General features: G+C 43.8%; 2 protein-coding genes across 2 annotated transcripts in view; one reads left to right on the plus strand and one right to left on the minus strand.

Moving 5' to 3' along the window:
- Nucleotides 1–26,354, minus strand: part of tm4sf5 (transmembrane 4 L six family member 5) — a 252,573-nt gene that overhangs the window by 165,611 nt on the left and 60,608 nt on the right. The window lies entirely within an intron of this gene.
- The window catches only part of rbpjb (recombination signal binding protein for immunoglobulin kappa J region b), a 49,024-nt gene continuing 42,611 nt past the window's right edge, over nt 19,942–26,354 (plus strand). The window contains exon 1 of the mRNA XM_085759493.1: nt 19,942–20,060. Within this exon, the coding sequence (XP_085615619.1) occupies nt 20,041–20,060 (20 nt within the window). The 5' untranslated portion in view covers nt 19,942–20,040. The remainder of the gene's footprint in view (nt 20,061–26,354) is intronic.

Here is a 26,354-nt window from a genome sequence, read left to right on the forward strand (position 1 = left end):
GTCTCAGACGTTTGATTGACGGATCCAATATCACTGGCTGATGAATCGTGAGCAACGTGACGCATAATTCGTGCGCCTGCATTATCCAATGCGGAAAAAAAATACCACACTTTCATCCCGGATTTACTCGAAAATAGAATTTTGCACAAAGTTTGGGCTACATCGTCTGATAGATGAGTTATTACACTAATGTTAAGACCCACAGTGGAATCAAATTAATTGTTCTTTTCTGTACAGCTTTAAAGCTGGTCATGCAACATCAGTATAAAATGAAAACTGAATCTTAAGAAATAATGAGTAGAAACATTATTCAAGCTGTGGAGGGCCAAGTTCAGCTTTAACCAGTCCGGTCCAATTTCCACTGGTGTCCTTAAGCATGTATAGGAAAATCTCTCCATCAGACCTGATGAGAAACGACGCCTCATGACATGACGCTATCTGTTGATGTAGGAAATTTCACCGCACCAAACGAAATAACGAATTTTCCTTTGATACGAAATGTTTTTTTGACAACTTTTAGGGAGAAGACCCCCCTCACCCCCACCCTCCCTCCCCTCGTCATCCATGTTATTATAAGGCAGGAAGAGGAACTGGTGGTGCGGCGACGAGTTTAAACTAGGAACCAGGGGAGGAGCGCTGTGTGTTTTATCAGTCCTCTGGCACATCTTGCACAGTCGTGTCACTCTTTCCATGTCATGGTCAACTAGCGTGTGGCTGCTGGCCCACACACTCCCATATCTGCTCCTTGAGGCCTTTGAGCCAGACTCTAAAATGCGAACGTGGTGTTATTTATTCTCGCCGTCTGTTGCGGTCGTGCCGTCGCTTTCTGTCTTTCTATTACTTTCCCCTCGCGTCCCCATCTTTTAATGACTCTTTTAATGACTCCCCGCTCATTTATAACTCCTTACAGTAGTAGATAGAGCGGTAATAGATTGATACAGAGGCTCTACCACAACTTGTCCCAGATCCTTTCCCCAGATGTAATGCAAACGACAGCCTGCGCCAGGCCACTAGCAAACCCCGGGCCGCTTGTTCCCTGACACTTGGATGCCAGCTCCCTCTGTGGTTTCAGCCAATGAGCTCACCCCTCTTGAAAATAACAGCAGTGACATCATCGTTTTGGCCCATCGCAGCTCCCACCCAGTCAGGAGTCAGAGGTAACCCGCAGCGAAGGGAGGAAGAGGCTAAAAATGAATGGAAAGAATAAGAGAAAAGAGGGGGGGGGAGACAGGGAGACAGTTTTATTTAAAGGTAATAAGGGTGGTTTATAGGCAGAAGAAGGGGGAGGAGAGGGTGAGGCCGGATTGACTACAGACAACGGCGACGCATATATAAATAGATACACATTTTTCTATTGGCCTCAAATGATGTTTTGACTCGCCCCTAGTCTGCGTCTACCCGCTTAAAAACTTTCTGACTGGTTTTGTTTCAAGATCGGTGACGTCTCGTCTCCCCCCACTCTTCCTTTTTTTCCTCCCCTCGAGGTCATCAGCTGACAAACCAGCTGCCGTTCATGACACGTTGATCTCCTGACCTTTCAACTTTGACCTCCTGCAGGAACAACCCCCTTCTCACACACACCCACCCACAAACACACACACACACGTTTGATTTAATGGCCAGTAAACCTCATTCAGACCACCTGACGCACATTCATGAACGCGTGCACACAAGAAAAGGCGCCTAACAAGCTTACAGACCACTTACGCGCTGACTGATGCTCTGGGTTTCTTTTTTATTTCCCTCCGATTTCATTCATTCATTCATTTATTCGTTCTTTCAGAGTTGGACGCGCAGGTCAACAAAACGCCAGACGTTACCAGGAGGGGGGAGGCTGCGGTTTGTTTCCTGTTTCCAACTGACCGTCAACGTGACCACAATCGTTCCCTAACCTTAACCAAGTGTTTATTAATGTGACCGTGACGATGAGCGACGCTACCCCCAACCTTGATGGGCCTAGCCAAGTTGTTTCTGTGCTTAAACCTCACCAAATATTAACCATAGTGTTGTCATATCAAGAACCAGATTTATTTCTCATTAACCATAACTGGTGATAGTTTTAGAAAACCCTGACAAATTGCATCTTCCTGCTAATAGTCAGGTTGGATCAGAAAATGTTTTACTCCAGACGGCATGGGTGAACTGTGTATTTTGTCCTCAGTTTCTTTTTAAATTTTTTTGCATTCAGTGTCAAATTTATATTTGTAAATCGGCTTAGGTAAAACTGCATCATCTGCAAACAATGATAATAAAAGGGACCCTATTGAACAGACCTAAGGAGCCTCTTAATCACTATGTACAAGTATAGGATCTAGGCCAGGCGTGTCCAAATCATTCCTCAAAAGGCCGGTGTGGCTGCAGGTTTTTGTTCAAACCAATCAAGAGCACACAGTTTGACCAATCAACTGTCTGAAGACTGACATCAATTGATTAAATGAGTCAAGTCTTGTGCTGCTGCTTGGTTGGAACCAAATCCTGCAGCCACGCCGGCTCTTTGTGTTTGGACATGTCTGGTCTAGGGTTAGCTACTTGTAAGTTTAGCAGCTGCTGCTGCATAGTTAGCAATAGCATCAACTGCTTTACCAGTCAAGGTAACTTTTTAGCAACTTTAGCGTCAAACTTAATCCCTTTATTCACCCAGACCAGTCTCTGGTAGTGGAAAACAACACCAATGAAGTTAGCATGCTTACTAGCTAGCCCCAGCCTGTCTTTCCAATAGCAACTTATGTAGCGTCCAATTTGCCCTGAAGACAAATGCTGCTTTCGAGACAACTCGCAACTCGGAATTTCCCAGTTGAAAACTCAGAGTTCCGACTTCAAAGTGTTCACGAGACACCATGCCAGAATAACCAAAAACATGGAAGACCGGAATTCATTTTGCTTCACGTAAGGCATAAAAACATTTCAAAGGGCACAAAAGCAATTTTAAAAGGACGTTTTAATGTAATTTGGCATTTTAATGCATTTTAATCAATGTTTTACCGTTGATGGTGTGGTTCTGCACGGGTGCAGATTGTTGTGTGACGTCAGACGACTGATTCTTGGAGAAGTCGGGGTAGATTTTTTTCTCTGACTTCGCCGAGTGGGAGCTCCGACTTGAGGTGGTGTTCAGTTGCTTTTTTTCAAGTAGGCGTCAGGAAAGACTTTTCTCGAATGCAGCAATTGAGCAATAGTGCTGCACAGGGGGTATTTTGCCTCGTCTTGTAAACACAACCGTGAACAAAGCTCTTGTAAAGCGACAATCACCACCACCCAGTCCTTGACAAGAAACCAGGTTACATTAACAACCTCAAGATAATAAACATCACACAATATTGTTTTCCATTCAGAACCGAGAGTTTATTCAGGTGACAGAGATGGTGATTTGTCCTTTGCTTTTATCATGGCAGCTACTTGATAAAACCCCACATCACGGTTTCACCTTTTTGTATGAACAAAAATCGATCATCCTGCAGCTTTGATCAAAGAAGAAGAAGAAGAAGAAGAAGAAGGGGGCATTATTCAGTGGTGCAGCTTGTGAGGATTTTTCCAGACATCCGCTGTCGTGATTCGAATCGCCAGCTCTGCGGTCACAACCTCACTTCATTAACCTTGAGAGGGTTAATGTCACCCTCTCCTCTCGGTGATGTCATGCTCGTTGATGGGGCTTGGTGGGGGTCTCCGGAGGGGGATCTGTGTGTGTGTGTGTGTGTGTGTGTGTGGAGTTGGTGGTAGAAAGCAGGAGGAGTGGGTGAGGCGGCTGGGGGGGGAGTGGGGGGGATCCTATTTGTTTGTTTTGCCCTCCAGACGTGTCCGCCCATAGGAAAAATGTGTTGCTCATCTGTTGTTCAATCTCGTCTCTTGAGATACATTTGAGCTTCTCATATTCGTATCATTCTGTGATCATTTGTTTCTGAATTATTTCTCCTAAGGGTCCCTTAGGAGCAAGAGATAAGCTAAGAAGAGACAAGACACCAGTAAGACAAAGGAGGTTGAATTGAGAAAACAATTTGAGCAATACTTGAGAATTGGGATAAACAGATGAGATCTCATAATTGTATACCCCTGTTCTCAATTATGTCTTGGTTATTTGAATGAGAATTGACGAGAATAACATGAGATGAATCTGAGACTTTTATGAGACAAATCTGAGAAGTATGAGCCTTAAAAGAGATCTTATCATTGTCTGTCCTATGTCTCTTCCATGTCTTAATTATTTCTCTTAAATGTCTTTCTTAAGCTATATATGAGAATGATATCTGAGCTATATTTGAGAAATACGAGAACAAATTGAGAATGTAATTTAAAGATGAATAAACTTAGAAATAACTGTAAAAACAATTCTTAATATTGAAAAGTTGAAAACTTTATTTGTGTGACACCATTACTACGTACAACACTTCCAGATTGTAAAAAAAAAAACAAAGCAAAAACACACTGACCAGCACTGCTGTGGTACGTGGAACAACAATGTACGGTGGCCTGGAGGTGCAAACCAACATTACAAAATCTGAAACACTTTTACAAAGCTTGAGACAAATTTACAATTTAGAAAACATTTTTACATATCATAAAACAAAATTACATTACCATAACACCGGTTGGCTGCTTCTGTTATCACCTCTGGTTCAACCCCAGAGTTGGTGCATTCCCTTTCCAGTTGATGTTATTTGTAAATTTGTTTTGGGACTTGCACATTTATCTGTGTTTGTAAAAATGTTTAGTTTCTTGTTAATTTGTTTTCTGAAATGTAAATTTGTTTCAGGATATGTAAAAATGTTTTCTAAAATGTAAATTTGTCTCAAGCTTTGTAAAAGTGTTTCAGATTTTGTTATGTTGATTTGCACCTCCAGGCCACCGTAAAAAGGACCTGAGAACCTACTACTACTACTACTAACAACTCGCATACTACCAGACCTCAAAATGAACTTGGCATTTACTGGTCCATGAAAAATGAAATGAGAAAAATTTAAAAAAAAAAAAAAAAAAAAAGGTGAGAGAGAAAGCAGTCCAACATAGGGCAGGCTATACCAGTGGCCTACTCTTTGGAGCCTGCTCTGGCCCTACATTTGTTCACAAAGGCTTTCTTGAGCTTGGCCTCCTCAATTGGTTCCCAGTCCGTAGAGTTGCACATCTCAGGTCATAAGCTGTAAGACAAGAGCATAAAATCTGTCGTGAGTAATTTGACGAAAAGACTTACCACATAGACCATACACAACTGCACTTCAGGTTAAAAGGAAATAACACCGTGAGATGTCCATTTCACAGTTCAGAGAATTTACAAATCAGCAAGTAAGATTTTGGGGCCAATCATAAATATAAATGTAAACAACAGTGTATCCTTAAAAGTGCTGTAAGTGATACTGGATAACACTTAATTTCTGATATTAAACTTCTATTCTGATAGTTCAGTCAGACAACTCTGAAATAAGAACAAATCATTTATAAAGCATGCATTGCAAGCTGAAGCACAGCATAGGTATCCTTGAGCATGGCTGCAGCAGGTTTAGTGTCAGGCTCTGACTCAGAAATTTGTTCCCTGAATGATCTGCTTTGCAAGACATTACAGGGAATGAAGCAGAATGAAGCATTAGAGACAGAGCCCACAGGTGGATGCTGGGGAGGTGGTGGGTTTGCAAAACCTCATGTGCTGGCAGCAGTGAGATGTAAATGCAGAAGCAGCAGCAGCAGGAGCAGAGTGTATGCAGAAAATAGCACGGCAGCAGCAGCATAGCCAGGATGAGCAGGTAAACTGGGGGGTTTAAATAGCCCGCCCTATTTGGATGAGGAGAGCATGTGACTGATCAGCTGATCAGGATGGGCGCAGCTTGAGTTGTCTGCCTGAACTAGTTCGCAGACTTTGCATCATTAATCATTGCTACACTGTCCTAATTGGATATAATCATATTCCCACTATCCTGGCCTAAAAACACAGAGCCTTTTTTGAAAAAACTTACTTAGGATTCAAAAGTGCATGGAACAGACGCATGCATGCGTGATTCATGGCAGCAAGGCGGAATGATGGAGACGAACATGCTTCTCCCAGGAAACAGCTCCTGCTGGCCTGATGATGAAGATGGTCCTGTACGATGTCACTCTCCAATTAAGTCGCAAAGAGTCTGAAGCTCTCTGACCTGGCCTCGATCTGAAAGGGAGAAATAGTACAAACAATACAGGAGTGAGAAAATACCAAGCTACTCAGCTTTAATGGCAGGCAAGTTCATTTTTGAACATAATTAAAAACATGCCTAGATAACCTTGCACATGCTACAACACCACAAGAAAAAAAATTTAGTGAGTAGCTTGTTCGTGTGGTGTGTCATGTCTTTCTACATGGCCTGAAGAATGCCTATGTGAGGCCAAACATGTAGGCATGTTTTAATATTGTCCTAAGACTAAGTAGCCCACCATTAACTAGTGTGTCCCCTACAAAGGCTTTACTTGGGTGGCCCGCCCAAGAAGACCCACCTACGGAGCAAATAGATTTGCTGCTGCTAGGGGGCAGCTAGATTTATAGGCTACTAGTTCAGATTAATTTGATCACCTTTAGCCGATTATATAAACTTTACCTTATCATTAAAATCTCACAATAATAATTCATATAATGAATTGTTGTGCTGTTAAATTATGTTCATACTATAATTTAATTGCTTTTAATTATTAAGTGTTATTATTAGATTAATTTAAATAGGTGAATGTAAACGATTCTGACCATTAAAGCAAAAAATAATGACAAAAATAATAGCAAATAATCTTCATCAGGGCCCATGAGTCATTCACATACTATTTGGATAACAAAGTTATCTTACTGCTGTTTTTTTGGTTATGAACTTCACCAAATCTGATAGGATAATGATTAAAAGTTTTGAACATGTGGGCCCAGGCGATTATGTAATAATTATGGACAAACCTACCCATAAGGTGGTGGTCCAGCTGTGTTGCATGTCCCCGTCAGGTGATGGATTCAGCGATGGAATTTTTCTCGCCATGCTTAGAGACTGGGCTCTCATCTATTATAATGGTGTCAGACCCTGACGTTGAGTCTGATGCTCATCACCTTTTTAACATATTTATTTTGTGTGGAGTTGGGTGGCCTTTTGGCAGCTTAGCCAGATCCTGCAAGAGAGAGAGAGAGAATGAAAAAAATCAATCGTGACCCTAATTTTTTAAAATCAAAAGTCAAATCAATCATGGGTTTCAAGAATTGCCACACCCTAGAATTTCACAGTCAAAGAAACTGAATAAATAAATGAACATCTGGTAACATGTAATCAATATTTCAATTAGAGATTTCACAAGTGTAACTTACTCAGTGGGCTCTCAAACTGTTTTTAATTTCAAGGACCCCCAGTTTGATATGCAATGTAGAACCTAATTAGAAAATATTTTTTGCCAGAGACCCCCATAAAAGATTTAATAGTGGGCATTTATTTAAAATAGCTAGATCTGCAAGTTCTCAGTAGGTTTGTGAACTTGTAGATCGGCTATTTCTCAGACTAGGACTAACTTACAGTAATTCACACCCGCGAAATCACACAAAAGAGAAAAAAAAAAAAGTAATAAACACACATCGACACTTCTGCTAGCGCTAACGAGCTACTAAGGAGCAACTCTAACAGCACTAGTAGCGCGGACACTACTAGGAGAGGACGCCAGAGCCGTGACACAGTGCATCTACAGCCGATCCGCCGGCTCGTTAACGGGTCGTTAGCGCCGGCCGCACTAACGATTCCCATCCAGACAGCTGTTAGCAACCGTTAGCCGCAGCAGAGCAGCTAGAGTGCCTAGCAACCGTTAGCGGCAGGCAGCGCCGGTGCTGATTGGTCGGGGAGCTGGTGGCCGGTGACGAAAGCGGCCACCAAACGTCATCTGCCTCCATCTCAGCCAATAGAAAAATCGATTGTGGTTTGAAATAAATATGATAAAAAATAAAAATAAAATAAAAAAGCCGTGTTTCAACCTTGGAGCTTGGAGTTAACGTTAGCCGTTAGCCGTTAGCTTATCTGCCATTGTATCTTACTGCAGCTAGCTTAGCTAACCATTACCACCGTTACAGTTCGGAGTTTCTTTGTCAATTACTTGTTGGACAGACGCCTAATTACCTAATCCCCACCTTCCAGCGGACCGCTCCGTCGCCACAACTGTTAATTTTTCACCTCATGAGAATGTCAAAAATAATTTCATTCTTACCTCTTCGAGTCTCGGCGTGGCTGGGGAAAAACGTTGTGCAGCAGCAGCAGCAGCAGCGCAGCGACCAACAGACACTCCTCTCTGTCCCACCTGTGCCCCCCCCCTCCCCCGTAGTTAACGGTCACGTCTGTAATGTTCCCGCCGTGCAACGGTTCAGCTGCTGCTTCTTCCTCTTTTTGTTTTTCGGCGGTTGTGCAGTGCACTACCGCCCCCCTTCTGGTCTGGAGGATAGAGATAAACTGAGACATGATTGAGGTATAATATTAAATAATGTCTCATGTTGAGACTAATTTGAGAGCTTGCACTACTCTCATTTTTCTTTTTGCTGAAACACTAGAAAAGAGACAACTGTAAGAGAATCTGAGAACTCAAACAGTGAGCAGTGAGAGACAGAATTCTCACTGAGACATAACTGAGGTCAAATTGAGACATATTTGAAAGCGGCACAGCATGTCTCATTTTTCTCTTAGTTGAGATCAGGAAAAGAGACAGCTGTGAGAGAATTTAGAGAACTTGCACAGTGCTCACTGTGAGACTTAATTCTCAGGAGAGACATTTGAGAAGAATGAGAAAACCACTTTTGTCTTGATTAGTGCTCATTTATATCTAGGAGATGTAAATGTGACATAAAGGAGATCTCATCTTCGATTTTGCTTTGCTATGGGCGAGAGCAGATTAAAGGATTTAGCTCGGGGGGGTTGGTGGCACAGGGGGGGGACTTAAACTCCTCACCCATCTACATGCCTGGTTGATGAGTGCACACACAAACACAGAGGAGGTCAAAGGAATCAAGAAGTTTTCTTTTGTTTAGGATGAAAGCAAAGGCAGCGAGGGGATGGATGAATGGATGGACAGTATGGTCAGGTTAGGTTAGGTGAGGTTGGGTAGAATGATGAGGGGATGGTGGAGGGGGGGAAGCAGACAGGAAGTCATGTGTTGACACAGTGATACCTCTTCCAGCCGTCTGATCTTCTCTTGTTTTAGTGCTAATCCTGATGCTAAGCACCAACAGAATTAGGGACCCCAAATCTTGTAGCTTTGCCAGCTCTTGCACGCAATGGCTTTTTTTTCGCTTCTTCTATGGAACAGGAGCTGCTCTGTTCTCCAGTGGACACACACACACACACACACACTCTCCTTATCACTGCACTACAATAAATCACTGTATTTATTATGACTCAATTTAAACTGATTATAGCCTATGTTACATGTGTTTTTTGTGCAGTGAAAACCAAAGCAAGACCAGTGTGGAAAGTATCATTGTACTTTATTGGAAAATTATAATATTATTATTACAGACATTTTGATTTATACTCACCTACCTTTTATAGGTCAATATCGTTATTATTCATACACTATATTGATCTGAGAGCTTCAGTTACTTTGTAAATAAATATTTATCAAACAAAACAGCTCAATTCATGTTACAGTCAATCACATAGTAGTAAAATAGTTATTACATGCACCCTGCAACAGTAAATTGCTTTGATTCAATGCAACTATAATAATAATTTAGTAATATAAAATATTTAACACTGAAGCATAAAGAGTATTTCTAATAAACCAACTGTTCTTTATTTCTCTGATACTGGCATGTTACATTTTAAATGCAACATTTATTCATTTTGTGTGCTTTAGTAATTTTAAAGTGGATATTTTTTTCATAAATATGTATTCTAAATTCAGTTTTTAATAAGTGATAATGATTTTATAATTTTCTGTCACTCAACTGACGAAGTGAGAAATCGTTTCAGCGCTAAAATCGAAACCTCCATCACTTCTTTAACACCAGGCTGCCACGCGCACATATGTGTGTGTGTGTGTGTGTGTGTGTGTATGCAATTTTGGAGGGGTTAAGAGGAAGGAGGTGGGGTCAGGGTGGGTGCAAACTGCAAACAAACGAATGAACGCCAAGCTCAAATGCAACCGCAGGTCGGCTGGGGCTGGGCCCGGGGCCTACCGTGGTGTGGCTCTTTTGTAATGTATATCAAGTTCACCAAGGGCCTTTTCATCTGACAGGCCATTGTTGAGGGGGGTGGGGGGCTATAGCAGGCGCTCCCACTCCCCTCCTAACCCCACCCACCCGACACGGGAGCAGGTTGGCTCGCAATTGTTTTATGGAAATACACGCGGGCCTGGCCGGGTGTCTGCCAGGCGAGGACAGAGAGGAGGGGATTGGGAGGGAGGGAGGGAGGGAGGGAGGGAGGGTTCTGTGTCTGTGTATATGTGTGTATGATTGCGTGTGTGTGTGTAAGTGGGTGGGTGGGTGGGTAGGAGAGGAGGGGTTGGGATGTGACGCCGACCCCAGCGAACGCCCCTGACCCTGAGCAGATGGCGAGGCAGGGTCTCTCCGCTGAGCCAGAATTAATAGCGTGTGCCATGTCACATTGTCTAAGACGGGCCTGCCTAAACCCCCACCTCGCCCCCCCTCACTCCTCCACTTCTATCCTGATTTTTGCACCCCTCCCTCCCTCCCTCCCTCCTTCTCCCATCTCTCTCTTAACCCACCTTCCCTCTAATGCGCCTTCCCCACCTCTCCCTGCTTCTTCCCCTTCTTTGCCCCCTCCCTCCCTCCCTCCCTCCTTCTCCTCACCTCCCATACATCACATCACTTGTCTCTTCCTACCCCGTCCACCCCACCCCTCTCTCTCTCTCCCCGCTAAATCCACAATATCCTCCACAGCCTCCCCACAGAGTGCTTACTCTTCCAGCCATTCGTTTGCTCATTCATTCACTCATTCACTCATTCATTTATTCACGTGCGCCTCCTTCATCCCTCCTTTTAACAGACACTCATTCACAGGTTTGCCCACTCGCCGAGGCTTTATTGGAGGACAATTAAGGCACCTGCGTTTCTAAAGCTCCCCCGCTGAATGCCTGCCACCCCATTTCCTCAGCCGTCTGTTCACACTACTACTACTGTTCACTCGCTCACTTGTTCTTGTATCCGGCCGTGCTCGCTCGCTCATGTACACAGTCGCTGGCTCGGCCCAATCTGTGTCACTCAGCAAATAAATGTGAAAACATGTCTTTATTTCCCCACTGAAAATGACCCTTTCAAAAAAAATAAAATGTCCTCCCCCAAAAGCAGATAAATGAGAAAATCGTAGCATTTGTGATTGTCATGCGATGAATTATTGAGCATCTCGTCTTTCTGGTGAATTCACGTGCAAAGAATTTCCTTAAAATTGATGAATAACCATTTGGCGGGAATGGTGCAAATGTGCAGGTGCAGGCTCAAGTGGCCCTCGCGCCGCCAAAAATGGGATTTCAACAAATCGCTGTTTTCACGTTTAAAGCTATACGAATAAACTTCATCTGCACTTGCTGAAAACAGTTCCTGTAACAAACTCATTCTGTTCCTGATGTGATAAACAACGTAGGAAAATTTTGACCCCAAACAAATATGAACCTCATGTCCACTCGCTGACATGTATATATATATTTTTACATCTTTCAACAGCATCGCATGGCTTTCATCACAATAAACAGTTTGCTTAGTCGTCATGGTGACAGAAGTGCAAACTGCCGCTTTCAAGGTCAAGAATGAACTTTCATTTCCAGCATCGGAAAGATTTTAACCCACAAAATACCAAATAATAGACTAAAAAAAGAGAAGTGAGAAAAATGTGAAGGTCAATCAGAAAAACATGTCATAAAAAATTTAAAGAGACAAATTGGTAAATAAAATTAAGTAACTTTGGTAAGATCTAAAAGCTAACCCCGCTTTCATCATCCATCCAATTGTTGTTGAGATGTTTCGTCGTGGACCACCTGACTGAGCAACTCAGAGCCAAAGCTAAAAGTACTGCAGCTGTATGTGTGTGTGTGTGTGTGTGCATGTCCACTATCTAGTCCGTGGGTGTGGATCCATCACAAATATTTGCAGGGCCTCCCTCTCGCTCCCTCTTTCTCCCCCGGAGCGGCAGGATGGCTGCCAGGAATGGGACAGAGGGTCAGGGGTATGTTCACCTCCCTTCACTGCCCCACCAACCAACCAACCAACCATCCAACCACTCACCCCCCCCACCCCTCCCCTCCCCTCTGTTCCTAATCACCAGTCCTCTTCCTGCCCCCCCCCATACGCCCCTCGCTGACCCCCACCTCCTGTGCCTCTATCAGCCCCCAGACAGACAGCCTGGGAGATGGTGGAGGAGGAGGAGAGGTGGTAGTGGTCGGGGGCGGTGCAGAAGGTCACGGCCTTAGCGGTGCAGTCACTTGGCCAGAGAGAGTGTGTGTGTGTGTGTGTGTGTGTGCGCGCGTGTGTTGTACTATAACACCTCTTCCCTCCGTGGGTATCAGAGTATCTTTCTTATTTTTGCAGACGAGGCAGACGCCCCTGCAAACTGTTTCTTAGTATGTGTCTGTGTGTAAATAAATGTGTGTGTGTGTGTGTGTGTGTGTGTGTTTGTGTGTACAGAGAGAGAGGGAGAGAGTGTGTGTGTGGGCGTTCAAGAGGCAAAGGTCAAGGTTTGAGAGGTTCACTTGGCTGAGGCTTGTTCCCTCCAAACCCCCACCAGCCAAATATGCTGTGGTTAACAAAGTGAAGCTGTCTATCTAAACACTATCTCCTAAACAATTGCAAAAGCAGTCCGGAATATAAAAAAAAAACTCATATAAATATACAATATATCATGTTTTTACAAGTTCACAAGAGCATGAGGTGCAGGATAAGTGAGAGAAAGCTTACATGAATATTAGTTTAATAATCAAAGGGGTAATTATTATTTCTTTTCCTTTGCCTGAAACAGCTCCTCTAGCAGCAAAAATGCAATTCTATGGGTTTGTGTTGAGCAGGCCAAAGCACTTTGTACCCACTAATAAGTGTCCATCAATCTTTTTGTCGTGATATAATACAGCCTGTCACTCACTCTTGTTAAAAAAACATTAATATTTTGTATTGTAACTTTATCAGGCTGCTTCTGCTATGAGCCTTCACCAAGCTTTGGCTTTAGAAGTCTTAACTGACAAGGGCGGCAGGCCAAGCTAAACGAGTTATGCTCTTAGTTTACTGGATGTGAATATCCCAGAAGGGTTTTCACAAAGTGGAGAGCTTTACTTTTGTTGGAAGGATCCATTGTTATGACATTTTTGACCCTGTTCCTGATTAGTCTCTTAAGGGTTTGAAGTTTGGAGGAGATTTTACTTTTTTTTTTTTTTTTCTGGGACAAAACCTCTCTGAATACACTGGCTCCCGGCCTAGCCGACCGCGATACCGAATCTTTAGGCTAAGAAGATGAAGTTTCAACCACATCCTGACAACAAACAAAATAACTTGTGTTGAGGTTAAAGGATTCTTGCATTCTATACCCCGTTATACCTTCCATAAATCATGCTTTGGATCCGTGCATGTACAAAAGGAGGAGAGGAGGGGGGTGGGGTGGGGGGGTCCAAGACGAGTCTTTGTTTTGGGGCTGCATGCGTCGACTAAAATTTTCCGAGGTGGAACATGGATGTCACTCACAGTAACACGTATCCACTGAGGCGCTCCAGAAGTGAAAGTGACTGGATGCATCACAGCTGAGTCACTAAAGAAAGCACGGATGGCGTGAAGACGAAGACAAATCAACTCCGATTTCCTCTTTGCATGTTTTATGATCAGATTGCCTCGTTTGTATCGCTCTTGCTTGTCTCATGATATTAACCTTTGCAAAATCATCACATAAAACAATGGATTTTGATCATTTGAGCTCTTTGGGTATTTTTTTAAAACACTGATTCATCCGGGGAGGGTTCAGTGAGTGTGGATGTATTACAACACCTTGTCAGAAAGAAGAACAGTTACTGTTTTTGAGTTCCTGTGCCTGTCATCTCCTTACTTAACACTTGAGAAACTGGGATTTATGCTCAAAACTCCACTTAAGGGACTCTCAGTGGTAGTTGCTGAGCGATTGGAGAGTATTACACATTTGCTTTCCTCACTAACGTTCTCCCATCTGGACTAAGAATTGGAACCAGGAACCTTTCAAAAAAGACTCTTTGGCTGTTCTCGCACGTTCCTAATGCCTCTAATTCCTAAAGGAGCAACTAAACTATTGGGCTTTACCACGATTTTAGGACGCTATTTTAAAGAAAGGGCTTGTTTGTTTTCTTTAGAGAGTGAAATCAATGTCAATCACATGTCTGTGCATGAAATACAGAGCTGAGATGGGATGTGCATAGCATAACTTAGCGTAAAGACTGGAAGCAGGAGGATACAGCTAGCTTAGCTTGTCTTAAGACTTTGCCAAATATCTTTAAATCTCATTAATTATTAGGCTACTGTATTAATGTGTGCATACATGAAAATGTAAAAATGACAGTTTGTGGTGTGGGGGTGCCAAATTTTGACCAACAGAAGTTAACACTGGGTTTGTATAAAACCTGGCAACCTCACTGTGACACCCAGCAGCATTAAGACACCACATGGACCTACAAATGAGATCATGTGAGTAACTGTAAGATGATGTGAGTTTTAGAGGGAGTCAAGGTTAGCCATAATTTCCAGTTTTTAGCTAAGCTAGTTAGCCACATCCCCCACTTCCTACTCAAAGGAATAGGCGACCTCTACATTTAATAAAATGCATGATTTCTTGAGAAGAATTAGATGAGAGGATTGATATTTTCATGATGAAATACAAAACTACAGCCAGCAGCTTGGCATAGATACTTGAAACACTGAAAAAAAAGCTAGCTTGTTTACTGCTTTTCTGGTAACAAAACAGGAAGTTACAGTGCCTGACCAATATAGCACCCGCCACTAACCAACCGCCACTTGCCATTTTTATACTTCAGCTCTTGTTTGGATTGGCCAACTGAGATATTTAACATGTTAAATTATTATTATTAATTATTGACCTTGCTTGCGATAAGGTATATGATCCATTAAAATTGTAACAACACCCTTGTTATCTATGCCAATTAAGCATTGATAGCATCTTCTTATGCCTGATAACACATGAATAACCACCATAGTCAACTTATTAAAGTGGTACATACATACTAGTAGGCTACTTCTTAATGGTTACACAAATAGCTAAACACAAAAATGATAATAAATGAGTAGGCCTATACAATCTAGCTAAAATAAATGCCCATTATGTAGGCTGCTTCCATGTAGACATTACGCCTCTTCAGTAAAATGTTATTATACAATGTGTTTCATATACAGCGAGTCACAATACATGGTTGGATGCCCTCAAATCTGGGATTTCACTTCATTTAAGCCCACTAACATTTTTCAGTTCCAAATATTCCCCCCAGACAATGCCACATGTTTTTCAGGGGACATTTTTCCGAGCATAAATACAGGCATTAGGCTGCTATTACAATTTCCATAACATAATCCATCTGACACATTTTCAGAGCTCATGATCAACTCTGTTTTTTTAATCAAAGTAAAATACCCTCAGGCAAACGCTGATTTAAAAAGATGGCGACAAGAAGCAGAGCCAAGTCCGCCCAGACGGGGACTCGTATAACTTTTTATGAAAAGGCTTCCCTCTAGTGAAAAGGAGAATGAAATCTGCCGTGCACAATCCTCAGCAGAATGATTTGAAAAGTGCTATGGTTGCAGAGCTGACATCTCTCCTCGGGTAACAGAGGAAACATGTTGGATTTTGATTTTTCTATCTATCTGTGCTTGTTGTTTCTGCTGATAACCATCGCAGTAATGGATTTACGGGCCCTTGTAGTTGTGTCATGCTTGTGAAAGCCCATAATCTAGCTCTGTGACAACATATGAAAGGTTGTGAAGAAAAAAAGAAAACATGCTGTGGATTGATTGCTCTTCATTACAAATTGGAGCGGTTATCAGTTATCAGGCGGCTGAGCAGATCATAAAAGCTTTCGCGAAACCATAAAGTGCTGGATTCGGTTTCTGAAGGTGGATGCTATAGCCACTGGAGTATAAGTCAATCGTATCGTGTTGCTTATTTTTTCCAATGTCATACACAGGCTTTGTCAGAGCTGCCAAATAGCGTGCCTGTGCAGTTCTCACCCCACATACGTTTGGCAGCTTGAACTCGCCGTGAACCGAGCAGCACCAGGAAAGGGGAAACGTCTCTTCCCTCATGCCTCTGTTTCAAAAGACCCAGCTTGGAAAACAGACGCTTTAGTTCCCTTGGCAGTCTGCAAACTTATCACCCTGTCATTTTTTTTTTTTTTTTTTAAAGCAGTCAGGCCCTGTGATGTCTCAGGGACCTAATTGTAATGGCAGTCATCTGATAAAAGTGGGAGGCTTTGAACAGAGGCTGAGGGGAGGGAGATTAAAGGTGTGCCCCTCCTGGACTCATCGTCCTTTCCATTTGTCAAACTGTCTGCCCTCGTCCACCCCTGGGTTTTCCCAAGTGACCCAACGGCAAAGACAGATGGACATAATGGACGGATGGACAGACAGGGACGCCCTTCCCTCTGTCGTCAACCTAGACTCACACGAGCCAGAGATGATTAATTTGTGACTTTTTAGTTTCTCTGTGGGGAATATGATATTATCAAGGGGCCTGCGATTGCTAAGCTTCAAAAGTTTTAGTTTGTTTAGCTCAGTAAATGCATAAGCTGCCAAATTCCGATTTCCCGTCTGTGTCTGGCACGAGGCCGATTGTTCGTGTACACATTTATCAGCTCCTCTGTCTAGCATTTGACCCAGTGTCTCCCGACCCACCTTACTCTGTCTGTCACGGCTTCTCACTCTGACTGTACTTGTGTGTGCGTCTGCACATTTCAGGAAGTTTCACCACCACACTCCCGGCTGTATCGAATGACTTTGTGTCAAGGAGCTGCTAATCAGGAAACTCAAGCTGCACTTCCTTAATTGGCTCACTTTCTCACTTGTTCCGTTTTCACTCCTCAAATCTCGAGATAAAAATAATTTCCCTCCACACACCCCCGCCCCCTGTATTTTTCATAATAAGTGCGAGAAGTGTTTCAGCTTAGCGGGATAAACCGGATGTGAAAACTTGTTAATTTCGCAATTTCAGCTTAGCACTGGAAAGATAGGAATCATGGGAATTTGCTATTGATTTTTGCAACACGAGTCACAAAGCTGCTGCATTCACTGACCATGTAGTTTTTATTTTTGCAAATGGACACTGGTTATAATTATAAGACAAGACAATATACATTCAACCCTTCATCATGCATGTAGTTAACAGTATGTAGGTCAAATCTGCAGAGAGATAACACAGATGGGAAGATGTGCTGGTGAGTGGTGTTTCCACAAGGGGACAGGGATCTTTCTTTCTTTTTCTCTATCTCAATCTTTCTTTCCTTCTGAGCCACGAGCTTAAGCAGTCAAGTGAGTGGATTTATAGACCTGAGGCTTATGGCTTAGTCATGATTGCTTGACTTGGCTCTGTCTCTATTAAAATAAATGGTTTTTAGTCCTAATTAGAGAGTGCAGTGAGAATTTGGGTTTTTGTTTTTTTTTGAATGGAGGAAAATCAAGTGCAAGGGGCGAAAAGAGACGTGAAAATGAAGCCTTAAATTGTGCGTGTGAGCAACCTTTAAAAACATGTTTTGTGTTTCAACAGCAAAAAAACAAACAAAAAAAAGTCAAAGTTCAAATCATTGCTGTTGTTACATTGGTCGTACACCTCTGAATTTAAAAGGCGACATATCTTCAGTACTTCTGTTATCTCACTCTAGAAAAAGTACTTGCACTTGTGTAGTCTCTCTCTTTCCTTTTTTTTTTGTTTTACTGTGTTCAGCTGTAAAACATTTGAGGAAACTTTATGCTTCCCCATTCAACTCTGTGTAACTGGAGGTTCTCCGCTGACTATAAAAAAGAGAAGGAAAGGAAAAATGGTTGAGGGCAGGATGAGGTCCTCGTCTCTGTGTCTTCATGCTGCGGGCCGTGGGCCAGGCACACTCTCATGCAAAACCTCATCCCTGCAACTCTTTTCTTTCTCCCCCCCCTTTTTTTTCTTCCTTGTCCTCTTCTTCTTCTTCTTCTTCTGTCTTTCTGGCAGAACAGTGAAGCGCCATAAAAATGAATTATGCATCTGAAAGATATGAAATGTGTAGATTTACACAGTCTACACTGAGGGAGATCGCATCTGCTACTTTCTACAAAGAAACTATGTGGTGTCGCTCTGTGCCGACATTGATAGATCATCTGTTATGGGCAGAGGCGAGAATTTTTTTTATTTCAAGCATTTTAATTTCTTGATATATTCTCTATTTAGATTTCTAAAAACAAATAGGCTACTATGTTGGAAAATACATTGATCTGCTTTTCTTGTTGAAAATTAAATCTAAAAATGGATGCCACTTAGCCAGTTTAGCTTTGTATCCAGTGTGGCTTTGTCCAAAGGTAAACCTCATTAATATGAGATAACTGTCAGCAAGGAAGCAAATAACACTATTTCTCCACCAATCATGCGGCACATGACACAATGAAAGTAGGTTTTGTGGTTTAAAACATCCAAACTATTCAGCCCATTTATATATAACACGTCTGCTTTGCTTTATTTTTGTCTTGTTCATTCAGCCACTTTTTCCACTCAGATCAACCACACGCAGATCACAACCACACAACCACACACACACATACAAACATCTAACAAATGGGAGCATTGACTTGCCATCAGTGTGGTCTCCGAGGCCTTCACTTTCTCTTTGAAGCAAACAAAACTCCCACTTGAAGTCAGTTGTAAGGTGAACAAAGATACCAAACAGATTTAAATGAGGGCTGTAGAAAACAACAACACACAAGGGGATGGAGACCTACATGAAGGTTTATGGCTGCCCGACCCCTCCCAGATAAACAAGAATGACCTGACCTGCCTGTAGTGGGGATGATATAGCCTATGGGCTATAGGCTAACACACAAACTGCTTTTGGAGACACACACACACGAACAGGCTTGGAGGAGAAACCGAGGCACATGCAAACGGAAAGGCTAATAAAACTTATGCCACTTTTCCGAGCGCGATCATTCGAAATAATAGCCTCCCTTGTACTTTGACTGAGGTTTGGACTGTGAGGAGGGTGGTCATGGGACTCCCCAATGTGATGGCAATGCACTAATCTGCCCTGTATGGCCCATTCACATGTGGTCACACCATTGTTTCCACACTCTCTAAACAGGAACTGCAAAGTTACCCAGGGGAATTGTAAATTTGGTGCGCAGAAAACCCTCCATTAATTCCTCCTCTAATTTAAAGTCAGCGTGTTGTTCTTGCAGTCTCATCACCTCTCATGCTTGTTACCTAGGTACACACTACTACTGGGGTTAGGTATTCTTAAATAAAGATGATAATTTGGCTGTAATTACATGCAGCTGTTAATGCTTCATACTGCAGGGACGCCATGTGGAGACAGGATGCATACTGTAAAATATATGTGAGCCTGGGAAAACCAAGGATTTCCTCACCACTAGTATTTTCTCTCCCCCCTCCCCTCCCCTCCTCTCCCCGCACCAAAACCTATCTGTGCTGTTATTTATTACCCGGTAAACACGTGGGAATAGTATTTCAGCGCCACATGATAAACAACCACTCTACTTTACGCACGTCTCGCGATAGGGGACGCTCCCTCTGTGCTCGCCTATTGTGAGAGTTTTCCAACTCTCGCGCGATTTGCGAAGTTTCCCACGCCTGTTGTTGTGGCGTCTGCCCTTTTCGCTCTCTCTCTCTCTCTCTCCCTCCCTCTCTCTCTCTGTCTCTCTCTCTCTCCCTCTCTCTCTCTCTGTGTTGCTGTTACCCGCCGCCGCCGCCGCCGCCGCCTCCCCCTTTTTTTTCTGTCTTCCTCACCCACCCCCTTTCTCTCCGTCTCCCTCGTCCCTACACCTCCAGTCTGCTCGCTGTTGTCTCGGCGGATTGTTGGGCTGTGTGTGGGGAGAGAGAGAAAGGATATCGCGAGTATTGGAGTTTTGGTGAGAGTTTGTGGAAGATGGCGCCTGTTGTGACAGGGTGAGTCTGAGATTCGGGGCTGGCAGTTTGGGGGGGGAGCGGAGTAGTTTAACACAATACAAGTTAATGCTATGAAAATGCTTGTATTATTTTATTTTCCTCTCTGTGTTTTAACCTGGGTACATTTCAGTGTTTTGCCACCACTGCTCTAGTCGCTACAAGTCCTATCTTTGTCTTTGTCTCAGTGTGTTTGCGTGCGAGTGAGCGTATGTGTGTGTGTGTGTGAGTGTGTTTTTTTCTCTCTTTGCCCAGTTAACGTTTCTTGCGCGAGCTGACTGTTGCTGCTGCAGTGTTCTGTGCGCGAGCCCCAGCAAAGCGATACTACGTCACCCTCGGTGGTCTCTCTCTGCTTTCTCCTAGACAACGGGGCGAGAGCTGGTAGCTAACAGGCTAGCCAGGCAGCGAGCCCCAAACACACACAGACACACACACACCACCGAGGCATGTTTTCGAAAACAATTTAATGCTCACATGTACCCCCCTCCTCTCTTTCTTTCTCTCTCTTCTCCTCCTCCTCTCCACCACCACTTCTACCTCCACCACCTCTGTCCGCCTCGCTGCCGCTGAAACCACTCGGTTAGCCGGGGCAAGCACGTTTACGTACGGGGTTCGTTTGATTCATGACTTAAAAACTGAGCTAGCTGTCCGATAATGGACGTCCGTCTGAGCTAGCGATATCTGACTTGAAACACGTTGCGGCGGCTTTGTGAGCAAAGCAAGGCGAAGGCATGATTCCCCCTCGTCTTTCTGTCCTATCCATGTGTTTATTTATTTATTTATTTATTTAATATAATCTTGACCGCATTTGTGAGACAGTTTTTGCCTCATACACACACACGCTGCGTGCTCGCTGTAAATACTGCCACACACACGCACACGCTGAAAGTAACTGCAGCTCCATAAGTAACGCAAATACTATTTTGCTACATAAACAAACAGCGATCCGCCTCTGACCTCTGTGAACGCTTGGCTAATTGAAAAGCCCTCATCCTATAACATAAGTGGCTATCCGTGGATGTGGATGTGCATGTGGAGGAGTGCATCTAAGGACAAAATTCACGATAAACACCCGCAGCCATGTGTGCTTAACCCTATCCTATCATCACCTAAAGATGATCCAGACCTTTTTTTTTAGTTTGCCCCAAGCCATTGATTTAGTTTCTCGTGATCAGTCTCCACATAAAAGACTATATGACTTTTTGCTGGCGGTGATTGAACTTGACATTATTTTCCCTGATGTCTGCACTGTTATTCTTTGTCAAATTCAATTGCATTGTCTAACCTTTAGAAATATCATTATAGCTTCTGCCCTTCCACTGATTGCATCAGATGTGTTTGTGATATGTGGCAGCCAAAAGCTTTAAATGTTTGTATTTTGAAACTCTCTTGAATCGATTGTTAGACAATGTTATTGGTGTATTTTGTTTCCTATTAAATTGTGGCATCAGTTATGCGATCATATTATTTAAAATATAAAAGGATATTTCCTTGACCAAGTGTCGTGTTCATAGGAGTCTGTTGTTTTTTTTCTGCTTTGGTCAGTCTGTGAAATAAACCCTGATTAAAATTATTTGCCGACACATGAGCCAGACACAAATCTATTTTTTTTTTTCCTTTTTGCACTGCTCGGGCAGTAATCCCCACAGACAGCTCAGTGGGTGACAGACATTTGCTGGGCTTGTTGGAGGTGTGTGTGGTGGTAGGAGAAGGGGAGGTGGATTTGGAGAGGGGGGCGGTTTACTGTGCATGTTCATTTGGGGCTTTCCAACAGACCTGAACTGATTTCAGTTGGGAGGAGGAGGGTTATAGGGGGAGGAGGCAGAGGGAGGGGCAAGTAAGAGGGCAGGCGGGTCAGGTCTGGGTGGCTGGCCACCTGTCCAGATGATATCTCCAGATTCATGTGTGTTTTGCGCGAGTGGGGGTCAGCGTGCAAAAGGAAGATGGGGTGGTGGGTGGGTGCGTGCGTGCTTGGGGCGAGGGAGGTTTAACAGAAAATTAAAGCGCCATACGGGCTCTTTTCCAGCCTATCGTAGGCCATGTACACAATAACGGTCGGAGCCATCAGAGAGGCTGACCACAGCCCCCGTGCCCCCATGGTTTTGGCTTTACGCAGGGAGGGGCTCCTCATCCACAGGGCTTCTTAATGGTATTATGACTCTGCTCTAATAGTATAACAGGGATGCTGTAGTTTTTATGTCCTGTTATTGAATAGTTAATTGTAGCACTGACTTCACTGTCTCTGTGATTAATGTTGTGGGACTCTGGGTTTTTAGACTTTTGATATATGGGCTGTGTTTCTGGTTTGTTGTTGCTGTGTTGTATGTCTTTCTGCATAAATCTGTTCGCTGCTGGAAAGCTATTTATCAATAAACAGTGGAAGCTCTTTGGGTGAACATTATCCTAGCTTTCTGCTTGATACAGGAAGTGCAGCTCTGCGGGGGGTAGTTACTAATTAATTTGAACATTTACAGTGAACTTTTGTTTTGACGGATCAACCGCATTTCCCAGCGTAGACAATTTAGTTTAATGTGCTACTACTCTTGTAATCGCCACAGAGCTGGCGCTTTCATCTCGGACTGGTGAACTCATGACACACAATCCAAAATCTATATTTCACGTAGCAAACAGTCGGCCGCCGCCTGAATGTTTGAACAATGGCCAGGAACAGTTTGTATTTTTGCTCGTTTCATGACGGAGAGCGGCTGCTCGGCATGAATTAGTGTTTACAGTGGACTTCATCGCCGTTAATAAAGTGGTCTTTGTTGAGGTTTTCTTGCAACATCTCAAGAACATCTGGTCACATGAGAGGACATTCTTTCAAACCAAACATACATTATATTATTATAAACAGTGTAGAGACCTGAATCTGTTATTTTCCTTGTGGACTCATTTTGCCAGACTGCTCGTTTTGTTTTGCTTACAATGACATAAAACATCGTCGCCGATTCATTTTCTATCAGTCGTCTAATTGTCCCAGCTCTAGACGACACAGCCTTGTTGCTGTGCACCTGTTTTGTTGTTGGATGCAGTCTAAACACGTGCGAAGGGAAACCCCCTGTCGTTCACCGCAGTACACAAATCTCCCTATTGCCACAGCAAGGTACTGTACTCAGAGCATTGTAGGTTGCAACTATGATTCAAATCAGCAAAAACATCATCATCATCATCGGTTCAGTTCAGTTCAGTTCAGACATCGCTATTCATCCCGCAGGGTGCAATTAATGTGTAGCTTTCCCATTGCACATTCGCTCAAACATCAGACAGTCAACACGAGCTGTCAAGAAAACATTAAGAGCTCGGGACGGAGGGAGGAGTCAAGAACTATATAAATACGTAGGAAGCAAGATGAGATAAAACAAATAAGGTAAAAGTGAAGATGATGTAGAAGCAATAAATGAAAAACAATCATCGTTGTCAGCCTTTATGTAAGTAGTGCAGTGTTGCTTTCCTAACTTTTCCTCTGAACCTGGTGGAGATAGCTCAGAGAGCAGCCCTTTTTCACCTGGGATGATACAAGCATGAATCACTTATTTCAACACTGCCCTGCCTTCGCTGTGCCCCCGAGGGACAGGATTCCTTTTAGTCCAACCCCCTCCATCCCTCTGCCAAAAAAAAAAAAAAAAAACAGGAACGATGGAGCCTTTCAGGCCAAAAGCCAAGCGTCTCTGTGCTGCTGTAATGATACTACTGAGCCTTTCTTTGAGACACAAACCTTGTGCTCTTGTATTTGTTAGCATGAGCGTGTGGTTTGAGCTCTGCGGCTGTGTTGCTGCTGATCAAGTGAGTGTGTGTGTGTGTGTGTGTGTGAGTGTGCCTAGACATAAAAGTTGATCTGTGTGTTTATGCGTGTGTGTGTGTGTGCGTGCGTGCATCCATTCCCCAGGGTCCTCTCCTCTTCCCTGCTTCCCTTTATGAAAGGAGAGGTTCAGAGAGAGCAGCAGATGTCGAAGCCCTGACCTTTATGGTGGCAAAAGCTTAGGCTAGAGTTAAAAGACAAGCCGAGTTGCCCCCACCCCCAACCCCCACCAAGACCCTCAAAGCAGCCGCCCCATGTCCACACATACACACACAGTCGCACATAGTCTGCTACCTTTAGCTGCAACACTGATGGATAGGTTAACGACGGAGATGATACAAGCTACCTGATCCGTGTGTCACCTCAGGATCCCGCAGCCCCTTCCAAAAGCTGCCCGATATCCACCCAGAGCTGTGAAAATCTTCAAAGTGTGTGGCGTGTGTGGAGGTGGGGAGGTGGGGGTGAGGTTAGTGGGGGTGGTGGGGGGTAGCTGTACAGAAGTCACAGGCAAAGCACCAAAGCGAATGTGCCACCGCCAGACATCTTTAGGGGGGGATTTATTCCCATTCGTACAGTAGCCTATTGTTTTGGAAGTTCATGCATATCCATTACTTCACATGATTGAAATATCCCCCGAAGCCTATAGTTTCATTCAGGGTTCAGATTCAACTTGTTTGGTCGGGCGATGATGGGCCTCTTAAAGCAACACACGCCCTTAGTTGACTCAGTGTCTTCGCTCTCTTGTTTCCCTATTCAGCCTGTTTGTGTGTGTGTCTCTCTCTCTCTATTTCTCTCTGTCTTGTCTCAGGGGAACAACTACAGGAGACACCCAGGGGGATAGAAACGCACATTTTTGCGTAATTTGGCTTGGACCGGCGCCAGTTTGGCACTCCTTGTTCTTGGTCGTCAGCCATGTGCTCGAAAAAGCGTTGCAGATATATACCAATGTCCCCTGACTGCGCTTCTGCTTCCCCTCACTGCAAGCGAGCTCTCTTTTATCGATGATGCATTTTAGTTAGTGACCTTTCTCGTGCAGAGAGAAAGAGAAAGAAGGGGGGGTTGCGTTACCTAATTTCTCCCAGGCTGGGGGCCTGATAAGGGGGTGGGATAGGGGGGGTTAGATGTCTCGTTCAACAGCCGCGACAAGGGGCCGTTTATTTACTTGTGCAAGGGCTTGGAATGCATCAGTCTGAGGTCATACTTTTTTAATCTCGGGGCTCGTCCCAAAAAAACGTTGCTGCCGGCCGCCGCCGCTGCTGTTTGCCTCGGAGAGGATGGGACGGAACATTCTGATGTAAATCTAAAGCCAGTGTGGTTTTGAAAACAGCCTTGGCGTCATGTTTGATAGAGGCCCAAGTCCTCTCTCTCTCTCTCTCTTTCTCTCTCTGTGTTGTTGTTGGCACCGGCCCGCACCGCTTAGCTAAGACAAGGAGAGAGAGAGAGAGACAGAAAGCTAACACGAGGCAAAACGCGACAGGCGGAGGAAGTACGTACCTCTCCGCTGACTCTTGTTTTGGAGCGGCTCGTTGCCCCCCCCCCACCACCACTCTCTCTTTCTCACTCTTCTCTCCCTCTTCCAAGAGTATTTCCCTCGGCCCTGCCGTTCGTTCGCCTTTTCCCTGCCCCCTGTTCTTTTTTTTCTTTTTTTTTTGCTGTTTGTAGTGATTACAGCTTTCGCCAAGGGAACGGTGGTTTTCTACTGTGTCAGCACTATTTTGCCCCCACTGTCCCCTCCACATTCAGGATGTTTCATTCAGAAAACACAAGCTGATACCCCCCCCTCCACCTCCCCACCTCCCCCCTCCACCCTGTTTGACTCCTGTTTGCTTTCATTCAACTCCACCGCCACAAACTCTCACCTACTTCCTATGTTGCAGCAGCTGAAATCAAGAGGAAAACATATTAAACAGAGCGCCTATTGACTTGCGTGTGTTTGTTCCACTCTCCCTTTTTGTTTGTCTTTGTGCAAAACAAAAAAAAACAAACAAAAAAAAAAGTCCTCGGGGATCACAGAGGGGGATCTGTATTTTGAAGCTGTCTTTTTTTTTTCAAATCGGAGACTCACGCCAGGCCTCTGATACACTACACACAAGTAGAAATTGCTGCTGTAAGCTTTTAGGCGAATCCACCAGAGAGCCGCGCTTATGAAGGAAGAAAAAAAAAAGCTTTATTTTCTTATTCTATTGGCCCAGATAATTGCCTTGTTATTCTCAGCTGTGGCAGCGGGGAGCTCAGAAGCATTGTTCACGTCTCTCTCGCTCTTGTCTGTTCTCTCTCTCTCTTGACAACCACACCGGAGCTGGTTCATCCATCCATTCAGAGGAAGAGGGGTTTACAAATATATACACAGGATCTCCCCATGTTGGGAAAGCCCCCTAACAACGCCGCCACCGCCACCTCCCACAGCTGTAAGCAACTGCCACTATTGCTGTGTGTTAGATAAGGAGGGAGTGGCAGGCAGTCAGCCAGCAGTAGCCCATTCCTGAAAGAAATGTTGT

Source organism: Trachurus japonicus, chromosome 18 (assembly GCF_045865225.1).
Source record: "Trachurus japonicus isolate A0001 chromosome 18, Traja_1.0".
Lineage (NCBI taxonomy): Eukaryota > Metazoa > Chordata > Actinopteri > Carangiformes > Carangidae > Trachurus > Trachurus japonicus.